The sequence below is a fragment of the Meriones unguiculatus genome, chromosome 9 (genome assembly GCF_030254825.1).
Source record: "Meriones unguiculatus strain TT.TT164.6M chromosome 9, Bangor_MerUng_6.1, whole genome shotgun sequence".
Taxonomy (NCBI): domain Eukaryota; kingdom Metazoa; phylum Chordata; class Mammalia; order Rodentia; family Muridae; genus Meriones; species Meriones unguiculatus.
The window spans coordinates 64,858,252-64,875,286 of NC_083357.1; the positions used below are offsets into that span (position 1 = coordinate 64,858,252).

Sequence of the window (17,035 nt, forward strand, 5' to 3'; positions counted from 1 at the left end):
AGGGATTTGCCTTAGGGGAGCATTTCTTTTCCTAGCAGGTACAGGAGACATCTTCTGATGCCCTGTGATGGCCACATGACACCTGCCTGTGGCAGTTGCCTAAGCTAATTGCTTCCAGCCTGCTCCAACCCTATGAAGACTTCACTGATGAGAAAGGTGGACTCACTATGACTCTTCTCATCTGTTGTTCTGAACATGCCAATAGCGCAAACGTCTTCTGGGATTTCATGTAGTTTTATATTTTATTATAATTTGGATATGTATAAGCACATACATGTGGAGGCAAAAGGCCAACCACAGATGTTGTTCTTCACAGCACTGTCCGTGCTTTTTTGAGACAGTCTCATTGACTCTAAAATCACAGTTTTGATTAGGCTGGCTGGCCAGTGAACCCCAGAAAGCTGCCTATCTCTGCCTCCCAGGCACGGGGAGGGTGAACATGCACCTCAGTGGTCTTCCTCACTTAGGTTCTGGGAGTTGAACTCTGGTCCTCAACCTTGAGCAAACAGTTTATGGACTGAGCCGTCTCCCAGTACCATGGTACTAAGGTAACTCAGACTTTTAAGGGCACCTATATTTCAATTAATTTTGTTTTAGAAAATTATCTCTCTCTCTCTCTCTCCCCACCACCTCTCTCTGTGTCCCTCTCTCTCTCCTCCCTCCCTACCATCTCTCTCTTCCTCTCTCTCTCATTAGCCCCAAATCCAAAAGAAACATGTAGAATTAATCAAGCGCTGCAGATAAACCTAGCAGGCAAGAGAGGGCTAACAGGCCACTCTTGGGCAGGCATGTGCCTGACCTTGGACTCCTTATCAGCCTTCTCTATGTGCCGTGTTACGCTCTTACATCCTTGACTACTAAAAACTTCCTTAGGAGATAGGTGGGAAAGGGAGAATCTGTAATCCTAGCTCTCGGGAGGCAGAGACAGGAGAATCAGGAATTCAGGTTTGCCCAAGGGTCTGATTCAACTCAGCATCATCAGTCTCTATAATGGATTTTCTCAGTTGCTGCTGCTGACCCCTTGGAAAGCCAAGGGGCTGCATGGAAATATGCCAAATGCTGGTGTGTATGCTGCCTTCTCGACCCATGAGGCACTCACTGATCATAAGGCTAGCTGGTGAATATGTTGTGTAACATCATCTTTGCATTCCTTATGTTTCTGTCTCTTCATGATTGTGGGCTTAGGAAAAAAAACCCAGAAGCAATCTGGGTTGATCTGATCCATCAGGGAGCATTTCAACATGACCTGGCATGAGCCACCGTCCAGAGGACAGTTAACCAATCCCAGCCACATTCCTGTCATGATTCAGTCCCATCTGTCATTGAGAGCTGAGCACCACAGGGAGAAACAGAGCGAACACAAGTTGGTTCCTCTAGTCAGCAAGCCACACATTGCACACAGAAAGCCTGCTCTTTGCAGAAGGTTAAAACGACTGACTCCTGGGTAAAGAAAAAATAAACCAAATCACCTAATGTCTGATAAGCAATCAGCTTCCCAAAGTACTGTGGGGTAGGGCTTGGTTTTGCCTAGTTCGTTGTCAGACCCTTTGGTGGCTCACGTCCATCTCACTGATCTGATTCAGAAAATCCTGAAGTTTTGTCATCTGTGTGGGGATTTGGTGTCTGTCTTCATCTCCCCATTGCATGTCCTTGGGTTCTGTCTTTTCGGTTTTGTGTGCATGCATGCATTTGCACGTGTGTGTACATACAGAATGGTGTGAGCACATATGTATTGAAGCCAAAAGTCTACATCACATGTTTCCATAGCCACATAGCCAGTCCCCACTTTCATTTTTTGAGACAGTTTGTCTCTGGAGCTCACGGATTCAATGTAACTAGCCAGACAGCAAACCCCAGGGATCCTCCTGTCTCCACCTCTCCAGGGCACGGATCACAGGCATGCACCACCATGCCTGGCTTTTTACTTGCGTCCCAGTGATCAAACTAAGCAAGCACTTTGCTGAGTGCACCATTTCCCCAGCCCGCACCCTGGGGCTTTAAGAAATGCATCCTTATCCTGAAGGAATGGACTTAGTCGAACACCTTGTCCCACTGAGACATTATTCAAAGGGCCTCTTTCCGCAAAGATGCTTAGACCATAGTCCCGCCCATAAGCCACACTGACTGCATGAAGGCTCCTCTTGCTTCTCAAGTGTCCAGCCCCAGAAACAACTCCAGCAACACACAGGTCCCCAGAGACATACTTACACGTGCGCCAGGGTGGCACTGAAGTGCTTGTAAATGTAGGTTTCAAGGACAGGGTTAAAATGCTGAAACTTGATGTCTCCTATCAGCGAAATGATGAAGACCTGCCGAAGGCGGCCAGCATTAACAGCAGCAATGAACAGCCCAGACGCTCTGCCCCTGAGCAAGACCCCGACCTCTAGACCCTTTTCTTTCTTGATCATTTTTGCAGCATTTGTATTCTACTGTTCAAACTGATGTTAAGTCTTCGGGCATATATTTAACATAGAGAGGTTTTATGTGTCTAGTGTATTGCTGTGGGTAAACTGATCCACGCTGTCACCATGGGAAGCTAGTGTCTCAAAGGAGTGCCCTCTGCCCACAGGTGACTTAAGTCACAGAAGAAGACAGGAAAGGAGGAAGGAAGATAGAGAAAGGGGTTTGTGGGAATTACAAACGCATACAACTTCCTATGAGATTTTCTACCCTATGTACGAGTACCCCATGAACTTCCACGTTTGGTCTCCTCGTTTCTTCCCTCTGTGGTGCCTTATGTCTACGGGATATGTATCTACAAGTAACCACAGAGCACAAAGGATGAACTTGTACAAAGAGAGAGGGCACTAGGGATTGCCATATATGCCCTGAGCCAGACACCCTGTCCAGGTGGGATTCATCAGCACGGTCTCTAGTCAGCCTCATAAACCTGACCATGACTGGGTTCACTTCACGATGACAGCATTGCCTGTTTCCATCTTCCAGCATTAGCTTTGATGCCCTGACCCCTGTTGAACTGACCAGTTTCCACAGGCTGGTAAATATCACACATTTACAATCTACCTACCTCTGCAGGTCCAATCCTCAGGTAAAACCCTGACTAGGCTTGGCTTAGATGTGTCTGCTTCCCCCCCCCCACACACACACACTGACAGGACATCGCAGCCTTTCCCAGATTCCCATCATCACATATGATTGTTCTAATTTCAGCTGTCAGAATAGGTGTCAGCCCTGTGTGACAAACCTGTCAGCTAGGCTGCTACATAAGAACAGAAGGTCACTAAGATTCATCTCTGACTGGTGAATGTAGCCTCCCCAACATGGCAGGACAAGGACATACATGTTTCTTTATCAAGGGCTCCTCCTGGGCTTTAGCCAGAGAGTGGCAAAGGAAGTTAAAGTGCCTGCTGACCTCTAATGTAATTAAACCCACTATTTTCCCTAAGGAGAAAGTGAAAGTATGTCAGGAAGGTGAGATCAATAGAGTTTAGCACTTGGAAGAGAAGTCTTTAGTTCCTAATTTGACTTCTGATAGCTGGGCTAAAGAATACTCAGAGAGCTGTATATGAGTAATTCTGCTTGATGATATTTATGGCACTTTAGAAATGAGCTGCCAAAGAATAAACACTGGCCAATCTGAGAAGCGGCTTACCAGCGCGTCAAACACAAGGAAGTCGTACGTTTCATCGTCTGACATTTCCATCATTATGTTGAAAAGCGCATCTAGCGTATCCTGCAAAAACTGAAGGCAAGACAAGCAGAAAAGTTATTTCATTTTCAACCTGCTACATGTTATGGGAAAAAAAAAAAAAGGTGGGGTTGACATTGTCTTCCATAGAACAGATGTGAATGAAAGCCGGGCGGTGGTGGCCCCCGCCTTTAATCTCAGCACTTGGGAGGCAGAGGCAGGCACATCTCTGTGAGTTGGAGGCCAGCCTGGTCTACAGAGTAGATACTGAGTTTTGGATCTCCAGCCAGTTTCACTGAAACTGTTGAACTAATGACCCAGTACGGTATACCTATGGCTACGGACGTAGAGGCGTACCTTAACGATCTCTCCTCCGTCCACTTCCATTAGCTTCTTCAGGTTGTGCTTAATGTTCTGAGAGTTGGAACGCCAGTTCAGTAAGCCTAGCAGGTCCACTGGGAAGAACAAACACAAACCACAGACGTTAGAAGACGCGGCTACAGCATTTTCTAGAAAAGGGAAGTGCTGCTACGCTGGGGAGATGGCTCAGGGGGTAAAAGCGAGTGCCACATAAGTATGAAGACCGGAATTCAGATTTCTAGAACACACCTCTAACACCCCCAACACACCAATGCTCTTACAGTGAGACACTATAGGAGATACCGATTTATGCCATAGGAAACGAGAGACCCTATCTCAAACAAGAATGGAAAGTGAGGGTTGACATCCGAGGTTGTTCTCAGACCCACACGTGTGCAACGAGGCACATGCCTGCCTGTGCGCATGTGAACACACACATCACACACACACACACAAACACATTTAAAAGTTAACTGCTCTGAATAGTAGCTAATTTACCATGCAGTGGTGGCACATGCCTTTAATCCCAGCACTGAGGAGGCAGAGTCAGGCAGAGCTCTGAGTTCGAGGCCAGCCTGGCCTACAAAGTGGGTTCCAGGACAGCCAGGGTTACACAGAGCAACCCTGTCTTGAGAAACAGCAACAACAAAGTAGTTGAAGAAGTATCACGGGGGTTACTGTAATTTAGTATTATTTCTCATAGAAATCAGAGAAAACCTTGTGATCCTCCTTAGTCCCTTAAAGGAGAGGAAAAAAAAAATCAGACACTAATCCGCAAGAGCATAAAATGACTGACCGGAACCCGTGTTTCTTAGATGATGATATCATCACTGTAAAAGTAAACTTGGAAAACACTCCTGACCTACCTCCTGCCTGGTGGATATCCGTGTCTAGGCAGATTCGGAGGAAGGGTGAGCATATAGACCTATCAGTACACTTTGACATCACAACTGCATTGTAGGGATTTTTCCCCCCCAGAGGAGAAAAGCAGGCATCATGACCCTAAATCACTTGCTTTCGGTCACATGACTACTGAGTAGCAGCAGGAGAGGGTTTGGATTGGTTGGATCTGATTTTACTCATGGCAGGTAACAAAAGCAGAAACAAACGGATTTCACGATTAGACTTCCCCTAGGATAACTTGCTCCAGGTGTGCAAATAATTTTTAAAACTAGAAATCCAAAGTGTTTCTAGTTCCCGAATTTCAGATCAGGGAGATCCAACATGTACTATTTGCTACTTTTCCTTCAAAGACGTGGAATCTAAGTCACAGGGAAGTCATAGTGGAGCTGGGACTGACGGAGGCAATCTAGCTCCAACCAGCTTCCAGTCAGTGAAACCAAAATCGGAACCACATGTAGAGAATAAGAAGTCCACCAAGCCATTAGCTATGTACTCACTAGCCACATACATTTCACTATTCAATTAAACCCGACAATTTAAATGGATTCCAACCGCCACCCATTTGGGCTGTTTCCAGTGTGTCCACACTGTAAATATCAGAAAACATTCTCATACGTATGTGCCGACGCGCACCTCACTGATGCCAAGTTCAATTTCTAGGGGTTAAGCTCAGCCTCTGTGAATACCTCACCTGTAATGTAGCCCTCTATCAGGAGTTTGTTATAGTCATCCACGTGCTGTCCCTGTGCCCCAACCCCCTGCAGCAAGCCCCAAAGATAGCTTATAAGACTGGCACAAGTTTGTTGTATCTCCTAGGAACCTAAGGACACATTCTGCCTTAATTGAGTTCACCTTCCCATGTAGATCAGCTCTGAACTTCATTCTGTTGAGTCCAGCCAAGACTCTAAAGTAAAACAGCATCCTTATTCTCTAGCCAGCCAGGATTTGTCAAAACCAATCCAGTATGGACTCCTTCTAAGTAGCAACCAGGATGTGAGTCCTGGGTGTGCCTTCTCTCTGCGGTGTACTCCCCCAAGACAACCCTCCTGTTCTCCTGCTCCCACCAGAATCATCCTCCCACTCACAGGCCCTGATGAGAGGGACCTGCTAGGGTAAGATCCCTGGGCAGTAAATCCTGGGCTCACTAGTCAGCAGTGATCCTTCCATGTGGTCCAGGTTACATGAGTAACAGCTGCAGCTGTCAAATGCCACATTAAATACAAGAGGTTCAAACTGATACCAAAGGTGTGATAAGAAATAACATGGAGCCGAGTTTAAACTATGCTGCTGATTCCAGGGACAATTCTTGGTTTATTGGAGCAATGGAAGAGGGGAGACTAGGAAGAAGAGGAACTCTACTGGATGTGGGGGCTCATTCCTGTAAGCATGGCACGTGGGAAGCTGAGACAGGAGGATTACCACTATTTCTAGGCCAGTCTGGGCTATATAGGGAGAACTTACGTCAAAATATGTAACGGAAATAAGCAAGAGAAAGAATCCTGACATCAATCCATGCTCTCAGCCATCCCTGTTTTGGCACGAAACTGATTACAGCTATAATCTGTCCCTTATTACTGACTGTTCCTGCACCATCTACTAGAAAAACCAAACGAGACCCCCAGCATTACGTCTGAAGCCTTGAAGGAACATAACCTGAGAGTTTGGAATTTCACCTGTTTGCGAATGCGCTTAGGTTTTATGATATGAAAAAGCATTTGTGACGTCTAATCATTTTAACTGTCAACTTGACAGGATCTAGAGTCCCCCAGGAGACCAACCTCTGGGCGCGTCTGAGGGAGTTTCTAGGTTGTTGCTAACGGAGATGGGGAGCCCCACTTAAAATGTGGGCAGTGTCACTGCACAGGGTCCCCGGCTGATTAGAAAGGAGAGTGGGAGCCAAACACCAGCATCCATCATGTTCTGCTTCATCACTGTGACTGGTGTCATGCTCTTGTGTCATCCCCTACTGTGATGAGCTGAACCTGTGAACTAGGAGCCAAAATAAACTTTCCTTATTCAAACTGCTTTTGTCAAGCACTTAGAGAAGTAAGGAACATCACTGGATGAGCAGAGGGCAGAATCCACCTGCCAAGCATCCTGTCTCAGAAGACCTGGTGCCACACGGCCTGGCATTATGAGTCTAACCAAGAAGCCAAGGAGGACCAGAGCAGGGCTATCCGTGTCCATGTGATCCCCACACCTACCGTTCTGGGTGAGCTTTGTGGAGCAAATGAGGGTGGCAATCTGAAAACTGTCCTTCGTGCTGTCTTTGCTGGGCGTGAAGACGGATGGGTTTTTGGATGCTTGGAGTTCTTTTTCTTCCATCTCTGCTTTGGTCCCAGGTAGGGTCAGGTAGTATTTAGCATCCTCCATTTTCTTATTATCACCCTGAAAAGGAAGCAAGTTAGAAAAACTAGAAGCTGCGCAACATCTCTCACATGCTAGTGAGAAATAGCCTCCCCTAGAAGAGCATGGTCATTCTTAGCAGATGTGTGAATTTATCAAATTACATTCATTGCCCCCTATAATTCAGACACCATCTTCCTACGGAATTTGTGGCAAAAACAGCTTTATCGTGGAGTAATAATGGAGTAAGTTGTGAGCTAGAAACCAGAATATCCTATTCTCTGCCAGAAGCAAATACATGCATTACAGAATAAGGTTGAGTATGATTCTCTTGAACTCATAAATGGTCACATGTATACTTCATTGTGCCAGTGGAGGGAGAAGTCGCTCCCTACAGATCCTGAAATGACTCAAGACTAAAGCGATGCTAAGGAAAGAGAACGCTCATTGTTGAGGCATAACTCAGACAAGCTGCCAGCCACGCAGCAGCTGCCTTGTACCAGGTATCACTAGGGAAATGATATCACCCAGTATGCACTCTAAACTTTGAAATCTCACTAGGTTCAGGGCTCAGAACAGTGTGTAGGACATGGACACAAACCAGGAAAAGCAGCCGCGCCCAGACAGCAAAGGAATGGTGCACGGGTCACAGTAAATGAAAACCATATCCTATCGGTCCCTGCCAGGTTCCTGCCAGGCACAGCCCTGCACTGTCTGTCATTTGGATGACGGACAGCAGAATCAAGGGCTCCGCCCTTTACTAATCAGGACCAAGGCACACCACACCCCCTGTCCCACAGAACACTCAATAATCATGCCACTGTCTCTCCCACAAGAGAGGTACGATCTGGAGCCCTCCAGACTTTGGAGTGCATACTCATGTAACTCTCAATGGATTTCTGAAGTTTATACACGTAAATCCGAAAGGAGCCCGAAAAACCACATCCAAAGGGAACAGGTGTGACCAAGCCATTCTGCGGCCTGGTTCTCTGAGCATCACCTTGTACACCACCAGATCATGCCTCCCATCCTGCAGGGTGGTACCGTCGGTGTTCATCAGTTTCACGAAGGCCACCCCAAAGGCTCGCTCTGATTTATCTCTGGCTGAAAAGACAGAAATACATGCCTGAGCCGTGTGGGCCAACCACAGGAAGTGACGGCGATGGCAGTTAATTTCACATTAGCTCTGGGGTGTGATGTTCAACCATAGGATAATAAGCACAGGTCAGCAGTAAGCTTGTCTGTGTCTCACCTACCCCAAAACTGAGAACGCCTGATATTTCACGTATGGGCTGTTTTCTATTCTGTCTGCTCGGTGAGACCACAGTCTACTGACTCGTCCACACCAGTCTCAGCCCTGTCGATCGATGTCTGATTGTATCGGCACCATCTGATCCCTTTCTCTCTCCATGCTCTGTTTCTATCCAAGGCATGCTTCACCACATCTGTCTACCTCTGTGAGCCCCATCCTTCTAGCTTCACGCCTTTTCCATCCAACACTTTCTCCATACCGTAGGAAGGAGAACTCAATTCAAACTCATTCATAGCAAAACCCCTGCTTCAACCCCTTTAAGGAAGCTGGATGTATGACTCATACTCATAACTCCAGCTACTTGGGAAACTGAGGCAGGAAGAATGCAAGCTTGAGACCACACTGGACTGGTTATCTCAAGACCCTGTCCCAAAGACAACCAGCAACTAAAATATAGGGCTGGGGGTGTACCACAGTGGGAGACCACATAGCTGCCATGCACAGGGCTGTGGATTCAATACCCAGCATTCAGAAAAAACAAAACAAAACAAAACAAACAAACAAAAAACCACCATCCTATTTCCCTGATACCTATGACTTCTGTGCTAATATTGTCAAATATCTATTTTTCAGGTATTCAGTCTCACACAGCATGCCAGAAAACAGCACTTTTTTTTTTTTAATGGAAACGAACCTCAGCACCCCCCCTCCCCCGATACTTACATTCTTGGGATGACCTGTGTCGGAAGGTAAACCTTAGGTGGCAGCGCGTCACCTCCTCTATAGCAATGAAGACCTGCGGAAAGGGGAGGGGCAGGAGGGCAAGGCTCATTTGGAACGGTTCCTCTCAACTGTGACGCACGTGTTCTGACCCAGGACCATGTAGACCTTTCCACACTATAGCAGGGTGCCTTGACTCTCCCTGCGTCTTGCACTGTTCACATCAGGAGAGTTAGCATATCCACTGTTTTCAGCTTTCACCCTTTGCTCAGGGGGATTCTATTCAAAAATCCTCCCTCTTAACTATTTTGAGGGGGAAAAAAAGAGGCTTAAATTTGGCTTTTGTATCTTATCTCAGCACAAGTTCCTTCAGCGTCTGGAGGCTTGCTAGTGGGCCGCCTTCACACAGCCATTCCCAAGCGGAAAGACTCTCAGCAAGGGAGCACTCTGCTGTTTACTCGTAGTGTCAGAGTTTAGACACAGTGCGCATCTGGCCTTTAGAGAGATAAGACCTGGATTTTGAGCTCTGCATAGGTCCCTTCCAACTGCAAGTCTCATACAGATCCCAGCGGTAACTAGCATCTACAATACCAGGGTGGGGAAGTTTTCCGATAGTAGTACAGGAAGTTACAGGAAAACAGTGTAATAACATTAGTATCTGTGTTAGTCAGGGTTCTCCGGCATAACTAAAGACACATTCTGAAGAGTTTACAATGCCTGACATAAGTAGCTTCAAAAGGCCCAACCCAGCACGGGGTGGTGTGTGCCTTTAGTCTCAACACTCATCAGTTGAGGCAGAGGCAGAGGCAGAGGCAGGTGGATCTCTGTGAGTTCAAAGCAAGCCTGTACTTTACAGTAATTTCTAGGACAGCAAAAGTTACAGAATAAAAAATTGTCTTTAAAAAAAAAAGCACACTATGAATCCATATGAACGGCACCATAAAAAAAAAAAAAAAAAAAAAAAACCAAAAAATTTAGACTACAGAATAATGTAAAAAAATGACTGCTTCTTAACAGATAGGAGGCCGCTTCTATCTGGGTTTTCTTCTTAGAACTCATAGGACCCTGCCAGTGCTGCCAATGAGTGCTGTGCGGCCACTATTCCGAAGTGACCTGTTTTGGGTTGGCCCCAAGGTGCTCTGGAATCTGTGGAGCCACTTCTCTTCCCTGGGCCTGCCACCCCTTCAGGAAGAGGTCATGACAAGTTGTCTTGCCTAGTTTTAAGGCCACCGTGAGCCCAAGGGATATGCCAAATCTGAAAGCACTTTGCAATTCATAAACCCCTTCCTTACACTGAAAAGGCCCAGCACACTTGGGCAGGGGCCAACAAGAACAACATGTTGGAAGGCTCATGGCAGAGTGCGAACATCTTTGCTCGTCTGCAGCGTCTTGGCAGCACACCGCCTTATTGCAGCCACAAGTTTCTCTATTCTAGTCTCCACACATTTGTGAATGAGAATATTCTTCCAGTATGTTGGGCTCCTTAAAAATAGGAGCTCGAAGGACCTCTTAACTTCCGATTCAGCTTTTGAAAAGGTATGTTGAGAATTTCATACAATGCATTTTGATTATACCCCACCCTACCTCAACCCCTCTCCTGTTTATCTCTTCCCCATATGGTAAGAAGGAACTGGGATTTAAAATGTAGACAGGAATCTAAACAACGAACGGTCAACAGCTGGAGGACTTAGAAACAGAGTTCTCACCTTGACTGTCTCATACCAACAAGGTTGCTTGACTTGGTAATACACCACTGACTTGTATTCCGAGACACCTTCGTACCCAGCACCAGGATGAATGGCTTTCTTTGGTGGGAAAAACACAATTAGGAGACGATACTAGGTCATGAAAAATACGGCAACAGGAAATGTCAAAAATCCAACTGAGATCAGAGGCGTGGTGGGTCTGAGAAGAGCCTAGCAGCACTCATCTGCACTGCACTGGGAGACTTCACTGTGACAGCAGGTACACTCCACACTGGGCACGCAGTCATGCCACGTGATATCAGCAAACGCCTCCTCGGTCCCCTCAGCCCCAAGGACTGCATGCCGTGACCTGCAGGGTTTTTACTAACATGCACGCTGTTCTGCTCTTAAAGAAACTTAATGGTTGAATGACAGAGAGGAAGAACTGCGTATTTGGAGAGTATCATTCCAGGATATCCAGAGAGCTTTCAGGAGCCAAGACTTTGACTTGCACATTCCAAAACAATTAGGTGAAGGCCTCGGACTGAGGCCTCCGACCCAAAACCCGGTGCCTCCCGACCCTCTGAAGTCAGGATGTCCTTTCTTGTCTGGCCAGAATTCTGCCATACAAGTTCAAAAGGAACTCCTTCAGTTAAGTATCCATTGGCTCCACCTGCCCAGGTGATGGCAGTGCACCTTGAAAGGCCTTTGGGACACCTCTGCCACTGTGATCAAGCTCAGAGTAGCCATACAACTTGAAAACATCAAAGAATCTGAGATCCTACAGCTTAAACTAAACGGCCTGCTACATCCCTGCACAGGGGAAATATCAAAATAAATCTAAATGGCTCCAGGAGTTAAAGTGGACCCTGAAAGCCACAGGTTTATCAAGTTTTATATAGTTTTTCTTTATGAGAAAGCACTGATCTCAGTACCCGGGAGGCAGAGGAAGAGGGGAACACAAGTTTGAGGCAGCCTCAGCTACTTAGTGAGACCCGTTTTTAAAAAACAGAAACAAATCAAGTATGAACAAAACCCCTGAAAAGAAGAACCTCGCCCCCAGTATGGGGAATGTTGACAGTATGTGGGACCAGCAGTCGGCTGCTACCACAAAGCCAGTGTGAAAGAGCAGGTGTGATGGGTGGTGGGATTTGTGGGGGATGCTACTGCATACCTCTAAAAGGTTGCCTTCCTCGTCAAACACAGACATGGTCACCTCCACGTTCTTAGGTGTCTTCTTCTTCCCCTTGTCAAACTCCCCATGGATCAGGGTGACATAAATATCATTTCGCACATCCCCTGTAACAGGACAAGCCTCCTGTGAGTGCCACAGGGAGAGCTCATTTCAAAGCTTCATCACATAACACAAAAAAGAAGCGAAGTACGAAACGGTCTGGTGGTAGTGATCTATTTATTCCACAGAAGTCTTTCCCTGCTCTCTCAGTCTACCTTCCAAAACATGGCGCTGCGTCTTGGATGTGCATATCTTGTAAAAAATCACCTTTTTAAAAACTAGTGTGTACACAAATATGTATGGACGTGCATGCCGCAGCATGAGTGTGGAGCTGGGAGAGTAACTTTTCCGGAGTCGGTTTTCCCCTTCCACCTTGTTTTTGAGGCAGTAGCTCTCTCGTTCTTTCTACTGCTGCGCTGCACTCACAAGCTTCCAAGCGATTCACCTGTCTCTACCTCTGTCTCTCATCTTGCAGGCGTGCCTGGATCACAGAGATAAGCCACTGCAACAGGCTTCTTTATGTGGGCTCTACAGGTCATCCAGGTTGTAGGGTAAGAGTTTTTATCCACTAAGCCCCCTCAGGGTTCCAATTCTTTTCAATGGTAGTTCTTTGTTTCATTTAGGAATGCACGTCTGATAGTAAGCATATAAAATCATATTTTGCTAGGCTATCCAAGAGTTGTATAGTGCCTTCCAGGCTTCTTGATCATACAGCTGGCTGGATGTGAGAATTATTCCCAAGGACACACAACCCAGGAACACCAGCAATACACTCACAGGCACAGGTAGTCACACTGTGAACACTGAGAAAGGAATAATTGGTCAAAAGAAAAGAAGAGCGTGATCTAGTTGGGGTGGTGAGAGAATGCAGGGGTCTTGATGGAGGAAGGAGATGGCTAGATGGACTAAAGTCCAAGGGAGTCTTGTGGTAAAGATAGGGACAAAAGATAACTGACAGATGCAAGTCAAGTGAGTACAGGCTATCAGGGGCAGAGTATGGTTGACAAGGAAAGCCAATCTATTACAGGCTGAACTGGGCCTCCCTTTATTCATATGTTGAAGCCCAATCCTTCAGAATGCCTGTATTTGGAGACAGAACATTTATTTAAAGGGTAATTAAAGTGAAATTGGGTCATTTTCTAATAGGACCAATGTATTTAGAAAAAAAAATATGAGAACACAGACTCAGAAAAGAGAAAACGGCTGCCTGCAAGCCTAGGGAGATTCATCCATGCAGACACCTTGGTCTTGAATATGGAGCCTCCAGAAACATGAAAGAACAAATCTCTACTATCACAGAGCTTTCCTATGGTGTTTTATCAAGAAAGCCCTCAGCTACCACAACAGGGCCTAAAGACTAGACACTGAAAACTGCCTAAGGAAAACAGAAGGAGTCTGCAGGAAGCCCCAGGGGAATGGACCAAAGAGTGGGTGGTATCCCTAGTGTGGAGGAAAGACAACATTCAGAGGAGGGAAGGACCACTAACAGTGTCAGCCAGGCTGACCTCTAACTCGTGATCCTTATGACTCAGCCTCTACAGTGGTCTGATTACAGGCAGGGAGGCAGGCACCACTGGATCAAGCCAGGCAGTGTCTTTTTCTGTTTTCTTTCTTGCTTCCTTTCTTCCCCTTCAGTGTTAGGAAGGGAGGCCAGGGCCTCATCTACACTGAGCAAGTGCCCCAGCACTGAGTGACATCTTGAACCCATGCACTTTTGTACTGTAGAGCTCTTGAAGTGATCTTACTGAGCTCCACAGAGCAGCATAAAAAGCTCCACCCTAGATGGAGTTTTAAAGGCCATTTCGGCTCTGGTGTTCTGAGTCAACCCTGCTGATAAAAAGCATTCGAATATTTCCAAGATAAAGCCAACTCGTCTAGAAAATGAATTTCTCTGTTTTCTGATTCCTGTCTTGCCTAACAGTAAAGCTGAGAATGTTTTCGACGGTTACTCATTTGAACAGTAAAACAGTTGGGTGTGGTAGTGCATGGCTGTCGTTCTAAACAACCAGAGACTGGGGCAGAGAGCTTGCTTCAAGTTGCAAGTCAGCCTGGCCTCATGGGCAGACCCTTTCTCGAAAACAAAACTAAACAATAAAAAAAGCAAAAACCTTTCCCCTAAATGCTGGTGAAAACATGTAGTTGGTGAAAACAGCTTACAGCAGATGAACCTGCTCTTAGGAGAAAAGAAGACACAACAGCCACCTTTTCTTGAAATGCTAACTTGTTCTGTGAGTATTCATGAAACCACCCTTCATTGTCAAGGTTTATGTGTGTAAAAACCTACGACTGCCCCTTAACTTCTTGAAGATGAAAAAAAAAATATCCCAGTTACTCTCAAAAAAATCTGTTTTCATGCAGTATACAGCAAGTTGGTTTTCTAGAGTTTTTCAAATGTGATGTGACTGGCTGTCCACAAGCCTCATCAATACCAATTAGTTCGTGACTATTAATCAGAGTATGATTCCCTTTGCCTGCTACGGATATTAGAGAATTAAGTGGGTGAGGTCAGCGAACTCATGGGAATGCAACTGCAGGTCACCAGGATGTGGCAACAAGGACGAGAGCAGAGCAAGAAAGAGGAACGTGCGGAATGGAATGAGCAATGCGCAGTCAGAGTTCAGGGGAATGAGACAGGGGGTCTCGCAGAGACGGAGCTGAGCACAGAGGCCCGAGGTGGATAATGACATGAGGAAAAAAGGTGCTTGTCAATGAAGTAGTCTCCTGGACTGAAGGCACCGGCCCACCAGTTTGCCACCTGAGAAGGAAGTCAAGTTGGGGGAAGCGTCTCTGCAGAAAAGGATGGGAAAGAGCACATTGAGAAGGCCGAGTACCGCTTAAAGGCCTTTGCGTGGTTCTGCCCATTACACTGCAACTCCCTATCACCGGTTGCTTAATGGAACTGACCCTAAATGACATCCTCTTAGGGATCCAGATCGCCTCAGCTGTCCAGATACAGGTAATCCTCCTTCAGACACGGAAAAGAAACACAAAACAAGACTAGCGTGTACCTGGCAGGATTATTTCTGGAAAGCCCATTTTCCGAGCTATGGCTGTTGATCTGTCCACCAGGTGTGAGAAGTTCTTCTGAACCTGCGTGAGGTCCCCTGGCAATAACTTTAAGGACACCCAAAGACCTGAAAGGGAAAAAGGGGGACAAGCTTCCAGTTCTCTGTACAATCTCTGCAACATCCACGGGGAAGCTTTCGTGAGACCAACCAGACACCTCATGACGGACATGCGGTCCTCCCAGGGTAACATTAATGACACTTCCTACAAACTCACAAGAGGACTTACTTGAGAAGTCAGCAGGCTTACAGCGGAGAAGAAAATGAGTGAAGATTAGCCTACTTGATACCAAATATGTTTGTTCTAAGTCTAACCCTATGTGGCAGCGGTGGCAGACAAGAGACACACATCAGTGGAAACTGTGGGATTGCATGCACAACACATGGCACTTTAATAAGTGATGGCAGAGGCAGAGCAAATCATGAATCTCAAGATGGGGCTAGAGAGATGGCGCTAGGATTAAGAACTCTTGCTGCTTTTCCAGAGGACCTGACATTGAATCCTAGCATCAGTATTGGGCAGCTCACAATTGTTTATAACCCCCAAGGAACCTGGTACCCTCTTCTGGCCTCTGTAGGTGCCCATCCATATGACAGATACTCAAACACACATTACATATACACACACACCAAAAAAAAAAAAAAAAATTAAAAATACCTATCTTTTAAAAACTTATTTTGAAAAATATTTTTCTTGCTACTTAAAACAGAAGCAACTTAATGTCTTCTATTTTAATTAAGGTAAATTGCTAAGATAATAAAGAAATAAACAGGATAAAGAGGGTATTGAAAGGAAAAAAGGGAATAGCTATTAAATGTCTGAAAAGTAGAAGATTTATTTATGTTTACCTTTGGCGTGTGAGTGTTTGGCTTGCATGTATGTCTGTGTACCGCACACATACCTGGTGCCCTAGGAGATCAGAAGAGCCATCAGAATCTCCTAGAACTGGAGTTTCAGATGGTGTGAGATGCTGGGAACTGGGAACTGAACCCAGGTCCTTTGCAAGAACAGTAAGTGCTCTACACTTCTGAGCCATCACACCAGCCCCAGAATTAATCATTTTTTAAACTGCAGAAACAAATTCTAAAAGCAAAATAATTATCTACATATAAACTGAAAGTTTTGATATGCAAAAGAAATGTAAAGCTCTACAAAAGGATCTTGGTGAGGAAGAGCCTCACAAAGAAATATGACACGAATTCACAAACATGGAGAAGTAGAAGTTCACGGATGCTTTGCAAACCAAAAGCTGGAAAACTATGTCTTAAAGAAGACAGAAGGATAATTATCTTCCTTAAAAAATCTGAGACGGGAAACTCATATGCCTGCTAGGTGATGCAGACTCAAGGTGCTTATCCAAATGCACAAGAACCACAGTGTACTTGGCACCCTGCACACAGGGAGGGCATGCAGGACGAACACTCTGAGGCCAAGGACAGGCAACACAGTACCATACATCTGGCTGAAGCTTGTTCCCACCACTGACCCAGAAGTCCCACCTCTGAGAATTCCTGAGCAGTGGTCCTAAACATGAAGAAAGCTTCCCTACAGAAAGAGTCACAGCAGGGTGGCTTCAACCTATAGTACTGAGCAGCTAATAGATACTTTGGTGCCAACCCAAGGAACTGGACCACAGTCCCACCCCCACCAGACTAGATGTTAAAAAGGGGTCACTCTGCTCAAGCTTTAAAAGGAAACCAGACTGTTATCTGAGAGGTCAGGAGACAAAGATAATAGCCAGATGTCTAAACAGGCCCCTGCAAGCCACAGAATGATGCTGCCCTTGTTTCACACCAATTATGTTAAAAATAATCTGATTG

At 45.9% G+C, this 17,035-nt stretch overlaps 1 protein-coding gene across 1 annotated transcript in view; it reads right to left on the reverse strand.

The window, feature by feature from the left end:
- Dock5 (dedicator of cytokinesis 5) overlaps positions 1 to 17,035 on the reverse strand; it is a 179,125-nt gene that overhangs the window by 56,699 nt on the left and 105,391 nt on the right. Inside the window, exons 13-21 of the mRNA XM_021635507.2 lie at positions 15,158 to 15,283; positions 12,090 to 12,214; positions 10,937 to 11,035; positions 9,234 to 9,306; positions 8,259 to 8,362; positions 7,117 to 7,300; positions 4,007 to 4,104; positions 3,614 to 3,703; positions 2,209 to 2,309 (exon numbers count right to left, since the gene is read on the reverse strand). Of these exons, the coding sequence (XP_021491182.1) occupies positions 2,209 to 2,309; positions 3,614 to 3,703; positions 4,007 to 4,104; positions 7,117 to 7,300; positions 8,259 to 8,362; positions 9,234 to 9,306; positions 10,937 to 11,035; positions 12,090 to 12,214; positions 15,158 to 15,283 (1,000 nt within the window). The remainder of the gene's footprint in view (positions 1 to 2,208; positions 2,310 to 3,613; positions 3,704 to 4,006; positions 4,105 to 7,116; positions 7,301 to 8,258; positions 8,363 to 9,233; positions 9,307 to 10,936; positions 11,036 to 12,089; positions 12,215 to 15,157; positions 15,284 to 17,035) is intronic.